The sequence below is a fragment of the Caenorhabditis elegans genome, chromosome IV (assembly GCF_000002985.6).
Source record: "Caenorhabditis elegans chromosome IV".
NCBI lineage: Eukaryota > Metazoa > Nematoda > Chromadorea > Rhabditida > Rhabditidae > Caenorhabditis > Caenorhabditis elegans.
In genome coordinates, this window is record NC_003282.8 from 3,196,782 (window position 1) to 3,212,360 (window position 15,579).

Consider the following 15,579-nt stretch of genomic DNA (forward strand, 5'->3'; position numbering starts at 1 on the left):
AAATGCACTATTGAAATTTTCAAAAATTTTCAATAAAGTTTTTAACTAAAAAAAAAAAAAATTTCTCGGTCAACTTTCTAAAAAATATTTAAACATTTTTCCCCATTTTTGGCTTTTTGGCAAAAATTCAAAAAAGTAGAAAAATGTACGAAACTAAAAATAAAAATTAATTAAAAAAATGAAAATTAAATTTTAAAAAATTTCGCCCATTAATTGTAACATTTTGCTTCTTTTTTTTCTCGAAAATCAAATAATTTGGGCAATTTATAAAGCCTGGAGATTAAAGTTTTCATATTTTTCCAGCAAATTTTTAAAAAATCATGGAAATTTTGAAATTTTTCCAAAAAAAAATCAAAAAAAAAATCTTGATTTAAAAAAAAATTAAAAAATGTTAGAAATCAATTGTGGCAAAATTTTTTAATTTTTAACAATACAAAAAAAACCAAAAATGTGATTTTCTGTTTAAACCCAATTTGTTTTGTAAAAAAACAGTTTTTTTTTGAAAAATTATGTTTCAAATCGTTTTAAATTTAAATAATTAAAAAATGAAATTTAGCCCTTTGCGCGGGAATTCAAAACTAATTCAGATCTTGCAAAATGAATAAAAACCCATAGAAAATCTCAAATTTCATAGCTGCTATCAAAAATGCAAAAGAAAAAAATTATGAAAGCTCACAGGATAAACAAGATTGTGCAGATTATGTGTAGGTTGGTTGGCAGGTGAGACGGAGAGAGACATGTGATCTTTTAAATTGTGAGCAACAAAAAGAAACAGAGCTTAATCCGGTTTGTAAGGTTTGAATATGTTCCCGAATATGTAAATGTTGATGAGTGATCGAACGAATTTTTTGTCAATATGATCATAGTTTCTGAGAAACAACATTATAGGTTGTGATAGTGGGGTTAAAATTTAAATTTTCATTTAATATAAAAAAGTTTGGAAATTTATTAAAGGTGGAGAAACCAAAATTACCAAATATAATTTTTAAAAATTTTCAAAAAAAAATTTTGAAAATGTTTTATTTACTGTCAAAAAAGTGGCAATTACTCAGTTTTTGCCACTCATAATTTTAATTTTGGAAGCCGTCCAAAAAACAATTTTTTCTACATTTTTATGCATTTTTTTTTAAAATTATTAGTATTAATGCATTGTATTGCATTGGATTTCCTCAAAAGCTCATATTTTTCAAAATATTGGCAATTTATCAAATTTTTGACCGGAAAAAATAAAAAATCTAAAATTTTTTGGAGTGTTTTATCATGATATTTGGTCGTTTTAGATCATCATAGCAAGTGTATTTAGACAAAATCCCCACTGGCGCTACTCCCCCTTTAAACGTTTTTGTAAACTACAATTCAAGTAAATGACACCTAAAATTGGTAGGTCTTTGCATTTATGATAGTCTAAATTTTCCAAAAAGGTTTTGTATCAAAAATAAAAAACACCAAAAGTTTTTAGATTTTTCAAATTTTAGTCAGAGTTTTGGTAAATTGGCAAATTTTCCAAAATTTTCCAAAATTTTGAGCACTTTCAAACTCATTAAATGTTTGAGTACAAATAATTAAAACATAATTAGAATACGAAAATTGTAGCAAACTTTTTTTGTTCGACTTTCAAAAAAATTAGTCTCAGTGGAGTAACTTGGGATAGAAAAAATCGATCTAAAAAATGCTCAATTCAATATTTTCCTGAAGAAAGTTATTGAAAAAAAAACATTTTATTGGATTTAATGATGTCTTTTAAGGCTGGAATTAATTTTAAATGCATTCGAAATTTTTTTTTTTTGAGAAAAAACCTGAAATTTGTTGATTGAATTTTCAGATTTTTACTAAAAATTAAAAATTTTCAAAACCTTTTCAGATGTGTATTGTTGTTACCTCATTTTTTTAAATTTTTTAAATTTTTTTTAATTGTCAGAAGTCTACCAAATCCAGTTTTGGAGCAATTTTACGCGCCTAGAAAGTAGTACAGAAATGCACTGAAAAAAAAATTAAGATCCAAATTTCAGGTGGATTTGAGTTTTGTTCTGACCTTCTCAGTGAGTTATATTTTGATATTTTAAGAAAATTTCGAAATTTTATAATAATTTAGTCTGAAAAGCGAAATAAAACGCAAGGAATTTTTGTTTGAAATCAGTTTATCAAAAACAGACCCGTAAAATGTCAGCTGCTGTAAATTTTTTCAGAGTAGAGATATTAAAATTCTGTTAACTACAAACATGTAGAGCAAAATTAAGGCTACATTTTGTTAATTAAAAGTATCTTGCTAGTTTCACTAGTTTTAGAGTTATACTCAATTGAAAAATTACCGAAAAAATAGTTTCCCTCCATTGGACGCCTCGGCCAAGTGGAAAATTTAGCTTCAATTAATTACAACTTTTGTATATATATTTTCGAGAGAACGGCGTTCTTTGCCAAGAAACCCGCGATTTCGAGAAATTTCCCATTCTCAGAACTTTGGTGTGTCTGAGCACCAAGTATCACAGCACAAAAAATGATAAGCTGATATGACAACCAGTGAGAGAAAACACACAGAATGAACCCGAGTGATTCAGATGTGTCAAAGAAAAGGGAGCTTGATGTTAGAGAGGGAGAGCTCGCAAATATGGAGCCGGAGCAGTAAGATCAACGAAACATCACTGGTATAGCTTTATTTTGAAAAAGACTGAAAAAATGGAGATTGAACTTCTTCAAAAAACTTTTTTTTTTTTTTTTAAATTTCCGAAGGTTTCAAAATGTTTTCACAGAGCTTACACAGTATTTGGAAACATACCAGGGGTGTGCGGCAAATCTCAAAATTTGCCGAACTCGGCGAATTCGGCAAATTTGTCGCACACCCCTGATGCCTATCTACATATAGTCCGAACTAGATCTTTAACTTGGTACATAGCAACCTGCAGTTTCTTCGCTTTGCTCTGCCGCCCATCGCCAAGGACTGTAGGTGCAATTCGGCATTTGGCTCTAGCGTCTTGCCAAAGTTTGACCCAAAAAATATTAACTTGGATCAAGTTGTGCAAGACTTTGGCAAAACTTGGATTCCGGCGTCATCAAAGTTTCACCAAAGTATCACCCAACTCTTGCCAAACCAAGTTTGAAACGAAACAAAATGAATTTTGGGCCAAAGTTTGGCAAGAGTTGGGTGAAACTTGGGTTACGCTTTGATTTCGCCTGAATCCAAGTTTAGCCAACTTCTGATCCAAGTAAATATTTTTTGGGCCAAACTTGGGCAAGAAGCTAGAGCCAAATGCCGCGAATGTACCAAGTTACAGATATAGATTGCACTATAGGATACAAGAATTTCCAAATGTCTTGCCGCTAAGCGGTTTAAAGATGTTTATCTATAGTCCAATCTATATCTGTAACTTGGCACATATGTAGCAGCCTACAGGCTTTGCTCCGCCGCCCAGCAAAGCGGAAAGGCTGTAAATTGCTATGTGCCAAGTTACAGATATAGATTAAACTATAGATAAACATCTCTACATGCCGCTCAACTGTAACCAATTTTAAAACATTTGAACGCAATCAATCGAACAGGCACGTAAATATACAACTCTAATATATCTGTAACTTGGTAGATAGCGATCTACGGTCCTTTTGCTTTGCACTGCAGCACAGCTGCAAGGTATTGGGAGTAGAATAACACAGAGCAAAGTGGAGGGACTGTACGACACCTATGTATTGAGTAACAGATTATTGCAAGGCATCGGGACTAGCATGAGACCTTGTACGAGGGGTGTGCGGTAAATCTCAAAATTTGCCGAGCTCGGCAAAATCGGCAAATTCGGAAACTTTTTCCGTGCTTAACAAACTCCGAAAAATTTGATATTTTTAAATGTTTTTTTGAGCACCAAAACTACTGAATTCTGAATAAAAATCTGGTTGTTGAATAAGTGTCTGCTTAAGCATCAAAAGAACTCAATTTTGTGTCATCTTGCTAAAAAATTTTTGGGGTAAAATCAATAGTTTTGGTCAAAATAGTATTGTCAAATTTTTGATGTGTGCGGTAAAAAATTTCGAAATTTGCCGAGCTCGGCAAACGGCAAGTTTGACAAATTCAGCAAATTTGCCGCACGCCCCTGGAGCATACCCATCAGGGGTGGGCGGCAAATTTTTTTTGTCGACGAATTTGACGATTCGGCAAATTTCCGGTTTGCCGATTTGCCGATTTGCCGATTTTTTCAAAATAGATGTAGGCGCATTCATAGGATAGGATGCGTACAATTTTGCCGATTAAAATTGAAATTCTGACATTTCAATTTATATAAAATGTGCAAAACCGCAATTTGCCGTTTTTCCAGCAAATTCGGCGAATCGGCAATTTGGCAGTTTGTCGATTTGCCGGAAGTTTTTGATTCCGACAATTTGCAGATTTGCCGGTTGGCCGGAAATTTCAGTTCCGGCACTTTGCCGATTTGCCGGAAAGTTCAATTCCGGCTAATTGCCGATTTGCCGGACATTTTCGATTCCGGCAGTTTTCCAATTTTCCGAAAATTTCAAATCCGGCAATTTGACGGAAAGATCGTTTACCACCCACCTCTGAACAATACACAGAGCGCTGTTGCGGCCGACAATTCGCGGGTTCGCTGCGGCCAACTTTTAGCGAATTGCTGCACCCGACGTTTCTCGTGCTTTCGCGACCGACATCTCGCCGGATTGTAGTTGAAAACCCCAAAGAACAAAAAGTAAGAAAGTTTTATTCAAATATTTTTCTTTTTCAGTTTAATTCAGTTTAAAATCCATTACAAAAAGTAGCATATCGACTTAAAAACTACCAAAAGTTAAGCTTTAGCGCTCATTTTCGAAGAATTTCCAGATTTTTCAGACTTCTTAGAAGTTTCCAAAGACTTTTTGGCCACTGACGGTCCGTTTTCCATTTCCTTAGGCGTTTTCGGAGGCTTTTTCTTAGATTTAGATGATTTTTCTGGTTTCTCGTCAATCACTACAATAACTGTGCATTGTTGGTCTTCTGGAAATTAATTTCGGATTACTTTCAAAAATTCAAGAGTCAAAACTAACTTCTAAAGTACATAAAAGACGCGATGGACCAAACCATGCAGCTACAACAGCAGATAGCACTTGCTAGAAATATGGGATATATGAACCACTGAAAAAATGTTTTTTTTTGTAGTTTGTAGTTTGTAGTCTAAATGAGCAGCCGACATCGGTCGAGCTTCGCGATGAATCGAACTTCCGCCGGCGCCAGTTGACGAAATGAGCGGCGGACATCTTGAGGGTGAAGCTAGAAGGATGGCCCACAAGATGTCGGTCGCTACATACGACGCGGGTGATAGAAGAACAAGGAAGTAGGGATTTTCACTGACCTCTGGATAATGATAAGATGGATACCGCTGGACGTTGGTATCAATTCCACTTAGCACGGTTTTTGTGATGGTTGAGTTGGACATTCTTCGGTGAAATTATTTTCGGAAATGAGAAAAAGTTCCCGAATTTTAGATAAAAACTATTTAATTCACGTTTAATTTAATTCAATTTAATTCAATAAATTAAAAAACAGCAAACGGAACAAATAAAATCCACGAAAATCCAATCATTTCCGCCATTTTATTTTTTGAAAGTTTTTGAAAAATGGTCAACTCTACCGTTTTGCTCAATAGCTCCAACAATGTCATCGAATACGTGGAATTTTTCGGACACAACATACCGATTCGTGACCATTCTCAAGACAATCTACCATCGGTGAGTAATGGGGAAATTTTCAGAAAAATGTCAGATTTTTTTTGCAGTGGTTCATATGGATGTTGGTTTATGGATCGGGTATTTGTTTTGTGAGCTGTCTGATTTGGTTCATCGTTTCGTTAATGTACATTAAAAGTGAGTTGCAATGACCGTTTGGCAAATCTTGCCGATTTGCCAATTTGCCGAACATCAATTTGGCGGAAGTTTTTAGTGACGGTTTTGATAAGACGAAACCAATAAAAACTGTGCATTTCTGAAATTTCTTTTGGTTTATTCTAGATATTAACATTCATAAGATGCGTACAATTTCGCATATTGAAATTGAAATTCTGAAATTTCAAAAAATTGGGCAAAACCACAATTTGCCGAAAAGTTTTGGCATCTGTTTTTTTTCCGGCAAATTCGACAAATTGCCAATTGGCCGGTTTGCCGATTTGCCGGAAAATCGTATAATACAGAAAGTATAATAAAATAATAACCCTGTTTTTGTGCACAACACAAAAAATTTTTGAATTCCCGCGTAAATTAGTTTGCGCGCGAATTTTAAAATTAGTTACTTACTGTCAATTTTTGCTGGTTTTTGAGAATTTTGAGCCAAATTTTCCCATTTTTTGTTGTTGTGCAAAATGCTAGTTTAGGAATCCTTGCTGACAGTTAGTAATTAAAGCCGTTTACACGTGGTGCCAGGGGCTGGCCCATCACGGTTTGATCTACAAAAAGCATGGTATTCTATTGCCCAAAAAATGTGACGTCAGCGCGTTTTTAACCACTCGAAATCAGTTGAGAACTCTGCGTCTCAACACCCGCATTTTTTGTAGATCTACGTAGATCAAGCAGAAATGAGACAGGCTGACAGCACGTCGAAACTTCAAAATGATGTATTTTTCATTTTTCCAGAAGAAAAAGAGTGTACCCATTTGACAATGATCGTCGTCGAAGAAGATCCTAAAATATCGAAACAGGCAAAAATGGAGAAGAAAGATGGACCAGAGCCGCCGCCGCCGCCGCCACTCAATGTGCCTGAACCAGCTCCACAAGTCCCAAGCCAAGCAGCTGGACCTGATCCATCTCGTCTGTCAAAACGATCCTCCCGTCAATCGGCTAATAAACCATCCGAATCCGTGAATCCTGATGCAGACACTTTGAGAAGCTCTAGAAAATCGGATAAGATGACGAACAAAAAATCGGCGGAATCGGTCAATTCGGGGAAATCGGGGAAATCGGGGAAATCTGGAAAATCAATGGAGACGTCGAAAAAATCCGAAAAGATAGACAAATGGTATGACTGGAAAATGTATGGAATTTCAGATTTTTTTTTCAGAGTTCAAGCTACTAGAGGCCAAAATGTTTGAACTGGAGATGAAATGAATAAATTAGTTCTTGAAAGTTTTTTTTTTGTTTTTCTCTATGATCCAACTATTTAAATTGCCACCAAACTTCTTCTGGCAAAGGTGTCAAATAATGGGCAGACCTCATGGGAAAACTAGTATGAATTCAATACGGTTTTAACAGGACCCTAAGGTGATGGATAAAATACCAAAAAAAGTATGCTAGCTTGTCCGGAAGGTTATTTTAAAAAATTGCAAAATTTAACCAAAAGCTTTTTTTTTCAAAAATTCAAAACTACTGCAAAATCATATGAAGCCCTTCTTTTTTCTTTCATAAAACCTTGGTTGGTATGATGAAAAGTCCAATTATTGAAAATTATACTAATTTACTCATCAATATCTGAACAATAATATAAGCACAAAAAATCGATATTCACCGTTCAAAGTTTGACTGAAATTCCAGTTTTAATTCAGCTGCCAATAAATAAAAACTTCATATTCCAACAAACAAAAAAATCAAGTCTTCAAAAACAAAACTTTACATGCTTACTCATTCATATCATATGAAGCCGAAGCTTTAAGGTGCAATATAATAAGAGGGGAAAAGTGAGTGGAGAAGTGGAGAAGAAGAAGGCAAGATTTAAGGAACAAAATGTTAGGGGGGTGGAGTTTAATTTAAAACGCGAGTATTTAGAGGGAGGGGGGTCATAGTACATTTTACACAACAAAAAAATGGGCAAACAATTCGAAATCAAAGTCCAAGTGTGGCGATGATTTTCTTGCCGGACGAGAATCGTTCAAGACGTGACGCATTCCGGACGACACGTTCACGGATTCGCTCGAGCCACTTCTGCTCCGTGCTCTGACCGGCCACGTGGATCATCTGTTGAACGACGTAGTTTCCGTATTGGTGGAATAGGAGGATGTCCGTCACGATTCGTCTCCGGATGCGGAACGTATCCGTCGAAAATTTCGTTCATCATTTCGACGATCAATTGGGGGCGGAGCAAAGCGCAATCTCGACCACGTGACTCGCATACTTTTCCTGTGACATTGACAGCAGGTTTTGCCTGAAAATGGGAAATTTTGAGGAAAAATTTAAATTTTTGAACCTATAAATTTAAACCTACAACTTAATTGAAACGTGGCATGGAAAAAGCGAGAAAAAACTGGTGGCCGAGTTTTTAAATTTTTATGTTTTCCAGGCCATGTCACACGGATTTCTGGCTTCCCTCATAAATGGAAATGGAAGAGTTTTCCGAACTAGGCCATTTTTGCTCGGCCATATCTGGGGTAGATTTACGGCGCGTTGCGTATCGCGTTGCGTGTCGCGTCGCAGCTCGATTTTAGTTGCGAACTAAATGTATTTGTCCGCGTGGAGTACACGACACTTTTCCACGCGTTGCCCCGGCAGGCGATTGTCAATGGAGCGCGAAAAATTCATGAGGAAGACCAGAACCCCGTGATGTCATAAATAAACCTCTTGGTGAAAACCTTTTTTACAGGTTTATTGCAGTTTTCTGATTTTTGACTTTTCGTTGAAAAATCACAAAAAGTTGGGTGTGTTTAACAGAAAAACAGCAATATTTGTATAAAAAAGAGGCGGTTAAGCTCCGCCCATTTCTGGGGTAATTTCACGTGGTGTCAAGTAGTCTCATTTTGGTTTGATCTTCAAATAATGCGGGAGTTGAGACGCAGACATCTCATCTGATTTCGCATGGTTAAGAGCGTGCTGACGTCACAATTTTCTGGGAAAATATTCCCGCATTTTTCGTAGATCAAACCGTAATGGTACAGCCGGACACCACGTGTACTTTAGCCCAGGGATAGGCGGCCAACGATTTATTTCGGCAAATCGGCAAATCGGCAAAGCGGCAATGTGCCGATTTGCCGAATTTGTCGTCGAATCAATTTACCGAACGGCAATTGTCGCCCAGCCCTGATTTAGCCGTTGAAAAAATTACTGGACCTAGGGCACTACATGTGTGGGCGTGTCTGGTGCTTTTCCGAGAGGAGTACATGACTTTTTGAACAAAAACTTAACGGACATTTTCTTCGGATCCAAAGTATTTTTTAAAGTGAAATCCACAAGTTTCCAACTCACAACAAGCACTTCTCAATGATGACGTCACGATAGATGGTCATCTCGGCATCGTCACATTTGATGACGTGTCGAACGACGTAGTTGGCAAACTCATTCGAAGCCAGTTGTCCACAATTCCGGATAATAACCCCGACGAGTCGACGAAGAGCCACCAGCTGCTCGCGTTTCGAAAGCGTTTCCAGCGTTGATTGAATCACACGGCAAACGTACTTATCCTCGCAGACTTCGACGAAATTTGTGTCACGAGAGAAGAATTCCACGAGAAACTGCCACGAAGACGGTGGCAATGTCTTGAGGAGCTGTTGAATGACGTGGTTCCCGTTTTGATCAATGCATGCGTGGGTGAGATCCACACCACGGAGTTCCGATGCCAAACGGGATGCCAGTACGACTTCAAGCTTCTGAAATAAAGTAATATGTTTAATGATTTTTAACATTAAGCAGACAAACTAAACATATGTCTATGTTTCACTCAAAATCCTGAGCCTCACTCAAAATCCTCAGCCTCACTCAAAATCCTCAGCCTCACTTAAACTCTTCAGCCTCACTCAAATTCTTCAACCTCACTCATAATCCTGAGCCTCACTCAAAATCCTGAGCCTCACTCAAAATCCTCAGCCTCACTTAAACTCTTCAGCCTCACTCAAATTCTTCAACCTCACTCAAAATCCTGAGCCTCACTCAAAATCCTGAGCCTCACTCAAAATCCTGAGCCTCACTCAAAATCCTCAGCCTCACTTAAACTCTTCAGCCTCACTCAAATTCTTCAACCTCACTCATAATCCTGAGCCTCACTCATAATCCTGAGCCTCACTCAAAATCCTGAGCCTCACTCAAAATCCTGAGCCTCACTCAAAATCCTGAGCCTCACTTAAACTCTTGAGCCTCACTCAAATTCTTCAGCCTCACTCATAATCCTCAGCCTCACTCATAATCCTGAGCCTCACTCATAATCCTGAGCCTCACTCAAAATCCTGAGCCTCACTCAAAATCCTCAGCCTCACTCAAAATCCTCAGCCTCACTCAAAATCCTCAGCCTCACTTAAACTCTTCAGCCTCACTCAAATTCTTCAACCTCACTCATAATCCTGAGCCTCACTCATAATCCTGAGCCTCACTCAAAATCCTGAGCCTCACTCAAAATCCTGAGCCTCACTCAAAATCCTCAGCCTCACTTAAACTCTTCAGCCTCACTCAAATTCTTCAACCTCACTCATAATCCTGAGCCTCACTCAAAATCCTGAGCCTCACTCAAAATCCTGAGCCTCACTCAAAATCCTGAGCCTCACTCAAAATCCTGAGCCTCACTCAAAATCCTGAGCCTCACTCAAAATCCTGAGCCTCACTCAAAATCCTCAGCCTCACTTAAACTCTTCAGCCTCACTCAAATTCTTCAACCTCACTCATAATCCTGAGCCTCACTCAAAATCCTGAGCCTCACTCAAAATCCTGAGCCTCACTCAAAATCCTCAGCCTCACTTAAACTCTTCAGCCTCACTCAAATTCTTCAGCCTCACTCAAAATCCTCAGCCTCACTCAAAATCCTCAGCCTCACTCAAAATCCTCAGCCTCACTCAAAATCCTCAGCCTCACTCAAAATCCTCAGCCTCACTCAAAATCCTGAGCCTCACTCAAAATCCTCAGCCTCACTTAAACTCTTCAGCCTCACTCAAATTCTTCAACCTCACTCATAATCCTGAGCCTCACTCAAAATCCTGAGCCTCACTCAAAATCCTGAGCCTCACTCAAAATCCTGAGCCTCACTCAAAATCCTCAGCCTCACTTAAACTCTTCAGCCTCACTCAAATTCTTCAACCTCACTCATAATCCTGAGCCTCACTCAAAATCCTGAGCCTCACTCAAAATCCTGAGCCTCACTCAAAATCCTGAGCCTCACTCAAAATCCTGAGCCTCACTCAAAATCCTCAGCCTCACTTAAACTCTTCAGCCTCACTCAAATTCTTCAACCTCACTCATAATCCTGAGCCTCACTCAAAATCCTGAGCCTCACTCAAAATCCTGAGCCTCACTCAAAATCCTGAGCCTCACTCAAAATCCTGAGCCTCACTCAAAATCCTGAGCCTCACTCAAAATCCTCAGCCTCACTCAAAATCCTCAGCCTCACTCAAAATCCTGAGCCTCACTCAAAATCCTGAGCCTCACTCAAAATCCTGAGCCTCACTCAAAATCCTGAGCCTCACTCAAAATCCTGAGCCTCACTCAAAATCCTCAGCCTCACTTAAACTCTTCAGCCTCACTCAAATTCTTCAACCTCACTCATAATCCTGAGCCTCACTCAAAATCCTGAGCCTCACTCAAAATCTTCAGCCTCACTTAAACTCTTCAGCCTCACTCAAATTCTTCAACCTCACTCAAAATCCTGAGCCTCACTCAAAATCCTGAGCCTCACTCAAAATCCTGAGCCTCACTCAAAATCCTCAGCCTCACTCAAAATCCTCAGCCTCACTCAAAATCCTCAGCCTCACTCAAAATCCTCAGCCTCACTCAAAATCCTCAGCCTCACTCAAAATCCTCAGCCTCACTCAAAATCCTGAGCCTCACTCAAAATCCTCAGCCTCACTTAAACTCTTCAGCCTCACTCAAATTCTTCAACCTCACTCAAAATCCTGAGCCTCACTCAAAATCCTGAGCCTCACTCAAAATCCTGAGCCTCACTTAAACTCTTCAGCCTCACTCAAATTCTTCAACCTCACTCATAATCCTGAGCCTCACTCAAAATCCTGAGCCTCACTCAAAATCCTCAGCCTCACTTAAACTCTTCAGCCTCACTCAAATTCTTCAACCTCACTCATAATCCTGAGCCTCACTCAAAATCCTGAGCCTCACTCAAAATCCTCAGCCTCACTTAAACTCTTCAGCCTCACTCAAATTCTTCAACCTCACTCATAATCCTGAGCCTCACTCATAATCCTGAGCCTCACTCAAAATCCTGAGCCTCACTCAAAATCCTCAGCCTCACTCAAAATCCTCAGCCTCACTCAAAATCCTCAGCCTCACTCAAAATCCTGAGCCTCACTCAAAATCCTCAGCCTCACTCAAAATCCTCGGCCTCACTCAAAATCCTCGGCCTCACTCAAATTCTTCCACCTCACTCAAAATCCTCAGCCTCACTCAAAATCCTCAGCCTCACTCAAAATCCTCAGCCTCACTCAAAATCCTCAGCCTCACTCAAAATCCTCAGCCTCACTCAAAATCCTCAGCCTCACTCAAAATCCTCAGCCTCACTCAAAATCCTCAGCCTCACTCAAAATCCTCAGCCTCACTCAAAATCCTCAGCCTCACTCAAAATCCTCAGCCTCACTCAAAATCCTCAGCCTCACTCAAAATCCTCAGCCTCACTTAAACTCTTCAGCCTCACTCAAATTCTTCAACCTCACTCATAATCCTGAGCCTCACTCATAATCCTGAGCCTCACTCAAAATCCTGAGCCTCACTCAAAATCCTCAGCCTCACTTAAACTCTTCAGCCTCACTCAAATTCTTCAACCTCACTCAAAATCCTGAGCCTCACTCAAAATCCTCGGCCTCACTCAAAATCCTCAGCCTCACTCAAAATCCTCAGCCTCACTCAAAATCCTCAGCCTCACTCAAAATCCTCGGCCTCACTCAAAATCCTCAGCCTCACTCAAAATCCTCAGCCTCACTCAAAATCCTCGGCCTCACTCAAAACCCCCAATCTCACTCAATTCTTAACTCAAAAGCGAGCTGAACAACACGGCAGGCGCTCTTGTCCAAGCACAATGTGTACAAGTCACTAGCCAAATACTCCACAATAATCTTCTGTTCTTCTGCATCGGAACACTCCAAAACGCGTTGAACAAAGAAGTTTCCGAACATATGCTTGCATTGATCCAAGAAGATCACACGATCCGCCACCAGCTGCTCGAAGATTTTCTGATGAGATTCCACGTGGCAATCCTCTGAATATTGGTCCTGAAGGAATCGACAACCGTTCTTATCCTTCATAAATTCCATGAGAGAATCCATTTGGATGACGTCATCCAAGGTTACGGTATCTGCCACGTTGCCATGTTCATCGCTTGCCCAAATTGGAAGAGTCGACTTCTGGACAATGCTGCGGTTGGCCGGCGAACTGAAAAGTTTTTTTTTTTTGATTTTTGAAAAATTAATTTATTTATGGAAATTTTCGAAGAAAAATGATTCTTCTGAGTAGTTTTCTTAGTTTCTTAGAACACTATCTTCCAGAAAATATTCGTAAAATTTTTAACTCTTTTTTTTTGGAAATCTAGTTAAAAACTCTAAATTACGCTCAATTTTTTCATAAAAACTAACTTAAAAATGCCCGAATGCTTCTGATTATATCCATTGAAAAGTGGACGAATCCCATGGTATCCGAAACGAGCGGTTGGAGTCATTGATGGCGTTGAAGCTCGCTGCTGGTATCTCGGAGTATCCGGTCGCTGATGATACGATGTAGCAGTTGCCTTGTTAGATTTTGGAGCATTCGGGCATTTCGAGCCAAGTGGATGTTGAGCGTTGCGGTGGGGAGTATATTGTAAACCGTTGAAACATCCACCGATGGTTGCCGTTTGGAACATCCGAGCATCCGAGGTGGCTGGGCTCTCGTGGTTTCGACCGTTGATGAGATTGGCAGTGGTGGCCGATGGGGCTGGAGAGTTATTTTGGCTCATTTTTTGGTCGTGGTGGGGATTAGTAGATGGAGATTACCTGCAAAGTTTCAGTATAAAAAAAAATTGAAAAATGTGAGAAAAGTCAAGAGAGTACCGTAGGCTTTAAAAACACCAAGATATGGGCGGAGCCCGATTTTTCAATTTGAATTTCTTGATTTTATCTAAAAAACACTGAAAATCCAAAATTCAAAATGAATATTACATATTAACTTTATTCACGCAAAAGTACAGTAGCCGGTCTCGACACGACTGAAAATTTTTTGAATGACCTATATGTGCGCCTTTAAACGATACAGTAACCGGTTTTTCCTTCTTCGCAATTTTCAAAGATTTTCCGTTTGAAAACCAAGAAGAACACGACAATAAAAAAAATGTGTAAAACATTTTATGAAAATTGTGGGTACTGTACTACTCAAAAGTGCACGCTTCTAAGCCTATTTAAACATGTTTCGTCGTGGCGAGACCCATTATAGCGTCGCCAGAATTCGCAAAAAGGTAGGTTAGAGAGAAAAAATCTATTCAAGAAATTGGGAATATTTCACAAAATTTACAACCAGAAAAAACTAATGCGAAACTAAGAAGAAAACGGCTCGAGAGACCGGATAAGACGGCACAAATGTCCAAAATCTTGAATGAAGACCATGTTTCAATGTTCGGTGGTCGCATGCTCAGAATACTCGACGACCAAACTACAAAATCAGTTTTGAAATTCAAAGAAATTGGAAAAATCGATGAACGACTGGATTCGAATAGGCAACAACAAGTCTCGGGACCATCGAAACAAGTTCAAACTACAAACAAATCGGGCCGACTTCGTTTTGAGCTTGACTTCTCCGATCATTAAAACAATGTTTTTTTTTTGTTGTAATTTCTGGGCATTTTCGTTAGAAAATAGTGGTTCAGATTTTGAATATTAAGACGGCAAATTTTAGGAAAACTGCTTAATAACATACAATACTACAGTAAGACTCAGCCAACTCCTAGCCGCACTGAAAAATATATATTTACAGTGAGATGCTGCGTAAATCGACACATGTGAAAAAAGTCTCGAAAAATGAAGAAAAATGCGCGAAGTGTGCTAGCTTGTACGGAAAGCTTTTTAAAAAACTGCAAAATTTAACTAAAAGCAGTTTTTTTTTTCAACAATTCAAAGGTCATGTCGGCATGTAGGCATGTAGGCATGTAGGCATGTAGGCATGCAGGCATGTAGGCATGTAGGCATGTAGACATGTAGGAATGTAGGCATGTAGGCATGTAGACATATAGGCATGTAGGCCAAATATAATTGGAAAATTTAATGGATTATTTTTTCAAAACTTTTAATTTTGATGTTTTTTTTGTTGAGCTCCGGAGCAAGGGTGTCGGTTTTTCGATTTTTTGATGTTTTTCAGAGAAAATCGAAAAATCAAAACAACTAAAAATTTGGAACAATCGAAAAACGACACTTTTTCTCACAATCAGCAATAATCGAAAAGTCCTGCACCAATGATTTATTTCTAGGCCCACAAATGTTCCAATCTACCGTACCCCTAGTCTCCGCGCGCGCGCGCGCGCCGTTTTCAGTCGCTTCGAGGCCCGGCAAAGTTTGTTTTCTGGTTTTTCTGGCTTTTCAGAGATTCAAATGTTTGTATTTTTTTGAAGGAAACCATATTTTTCCTCAATTTTCAATTCGATGCCGAATTTCATAGTGAAATTTCCCAAAAAATCACATTTTTCCATGAAATATGGCTAGTTTTGACAAAAATCCTACTTTTCGCCATTTTTCTCACTATATTTCG

The 15,579-nt window shown here is 38.8% G+C and overlaps 2 protein-coding genes, 1 non-coding gene and 1 pseudogene across 4 annotated transcripts; 1 reads left to right on the plus strand and 3 right to left on the minus strand.

Annotated features, from left to right (window-relative positions):
• Positions 1 to 4,677: 4,677 nt before the first annotated feature.
• anr-47 lies at positions 4,678 to 6,926 on the minus strand. The gene is made up of 3 exons (NR_101895.1): positions 5,322 to 6,926; positions 5,017 to 5,104; positions 4,678 to 4,966 (listed from the first exon to the last, which is right to left on the minus strand).
• Positions 4,688 to 5,430, minus strand: Y67D8B.3 (uncharacterized protein). Its single transcript, NM_001276812.2, has 3 exons — positions 5,322 to 5,430; positions 5,017 to 5,104; positions 4,688 to 4,966 (listed from the first exon to the last, which is right to left on the minus strand). The coding sequence occupies exons 1-3, from the start codon at positions 5,403 to 5,405 to the stop codon at positions 4,779 to 4,781; spliced, it is 360 nt and encodes a 119-aa protein (NP_001263741.1). The 5' UTR covers positions 5,406 to 5,430; the 3' UTR covers positions 4,688 to 4,778.
• Positions 5,561 to 7,080, plus strand: Y67D8B.5 (uncharacterized protein). Its single transcript, NM_171300.6, has 4 exons — positions 5,561 to 5,697; positions 5,745 to 5,832; positions 6,595 to 6,976; positions 7,019 to 7,080. Coding segments are annotated over exons 1-4 (582 nt in total). The 5' UTR covers positions 5,561 to 5,586; the 3' UTR covers positions 7,020 to 7,080.
• Positions 7,081 to 7,777: 697 nt separating this feature from the next.
• Positions 7,778 to 13,801, minus strand: puf-4 (annotated as a pseudogene). Its single transcript has 4 exons — positions 13,443 to 13,801; positions 12,909 to 13,242; positions 9,130 to 9,530; positions 7,778 to 8,095 (listed from the first exon to the last, which is right to left on the minus strand). Coding segments are annotated over exons 1-4 (1,412 nt in total).
• Between the last annotated feature and the right edge of the window lie 1,778 nt (positions 13,802 to 15,579).

Coding starts and splice junctions, on each gene's coding strand:
- Y67D8B.3 (NM_001276812.2), bottom strand. CDS start 5,405: ATGTCCAACTCAACCATCACAAAAACCGTGCTAAGTGGAATTGATACC. Junction 5,105..5,321: donor CATCTTATCATTATCCAGAG/GTCAGTGAAAAT, acceptor ACATTTTTTCAG/TGGTTCATATATCCCATATT. Junction 4,967..5,016: donor GTCTTTTATGTACTTTAGAA/GTTAGTTTTGAC, acceptor ATTAATTTCCAG/AAGACCAACAATGCACAGTT.
- Y67D8B.5 (NM_171300.6), top strand. CDS start 5,587: ATGGTCAACTCTACCGTTTTGCTCAATAGCTCCAACAATGTCATCGAA. Junction 5,698..5,744: donor CTCAAGACAATCTACCATCG/GTGAGTAATGGG, acceptor TTTTTTTTGCAG/TGGTTCATATGGATGTTGGT. Junction 5,833..6,594: donor TTCGTTAATGTACATTAAAA/GTGAGTTGCAAT, acceptor TCATTTTTCCAG/AAGAAAAAGAGTGTACCCAT.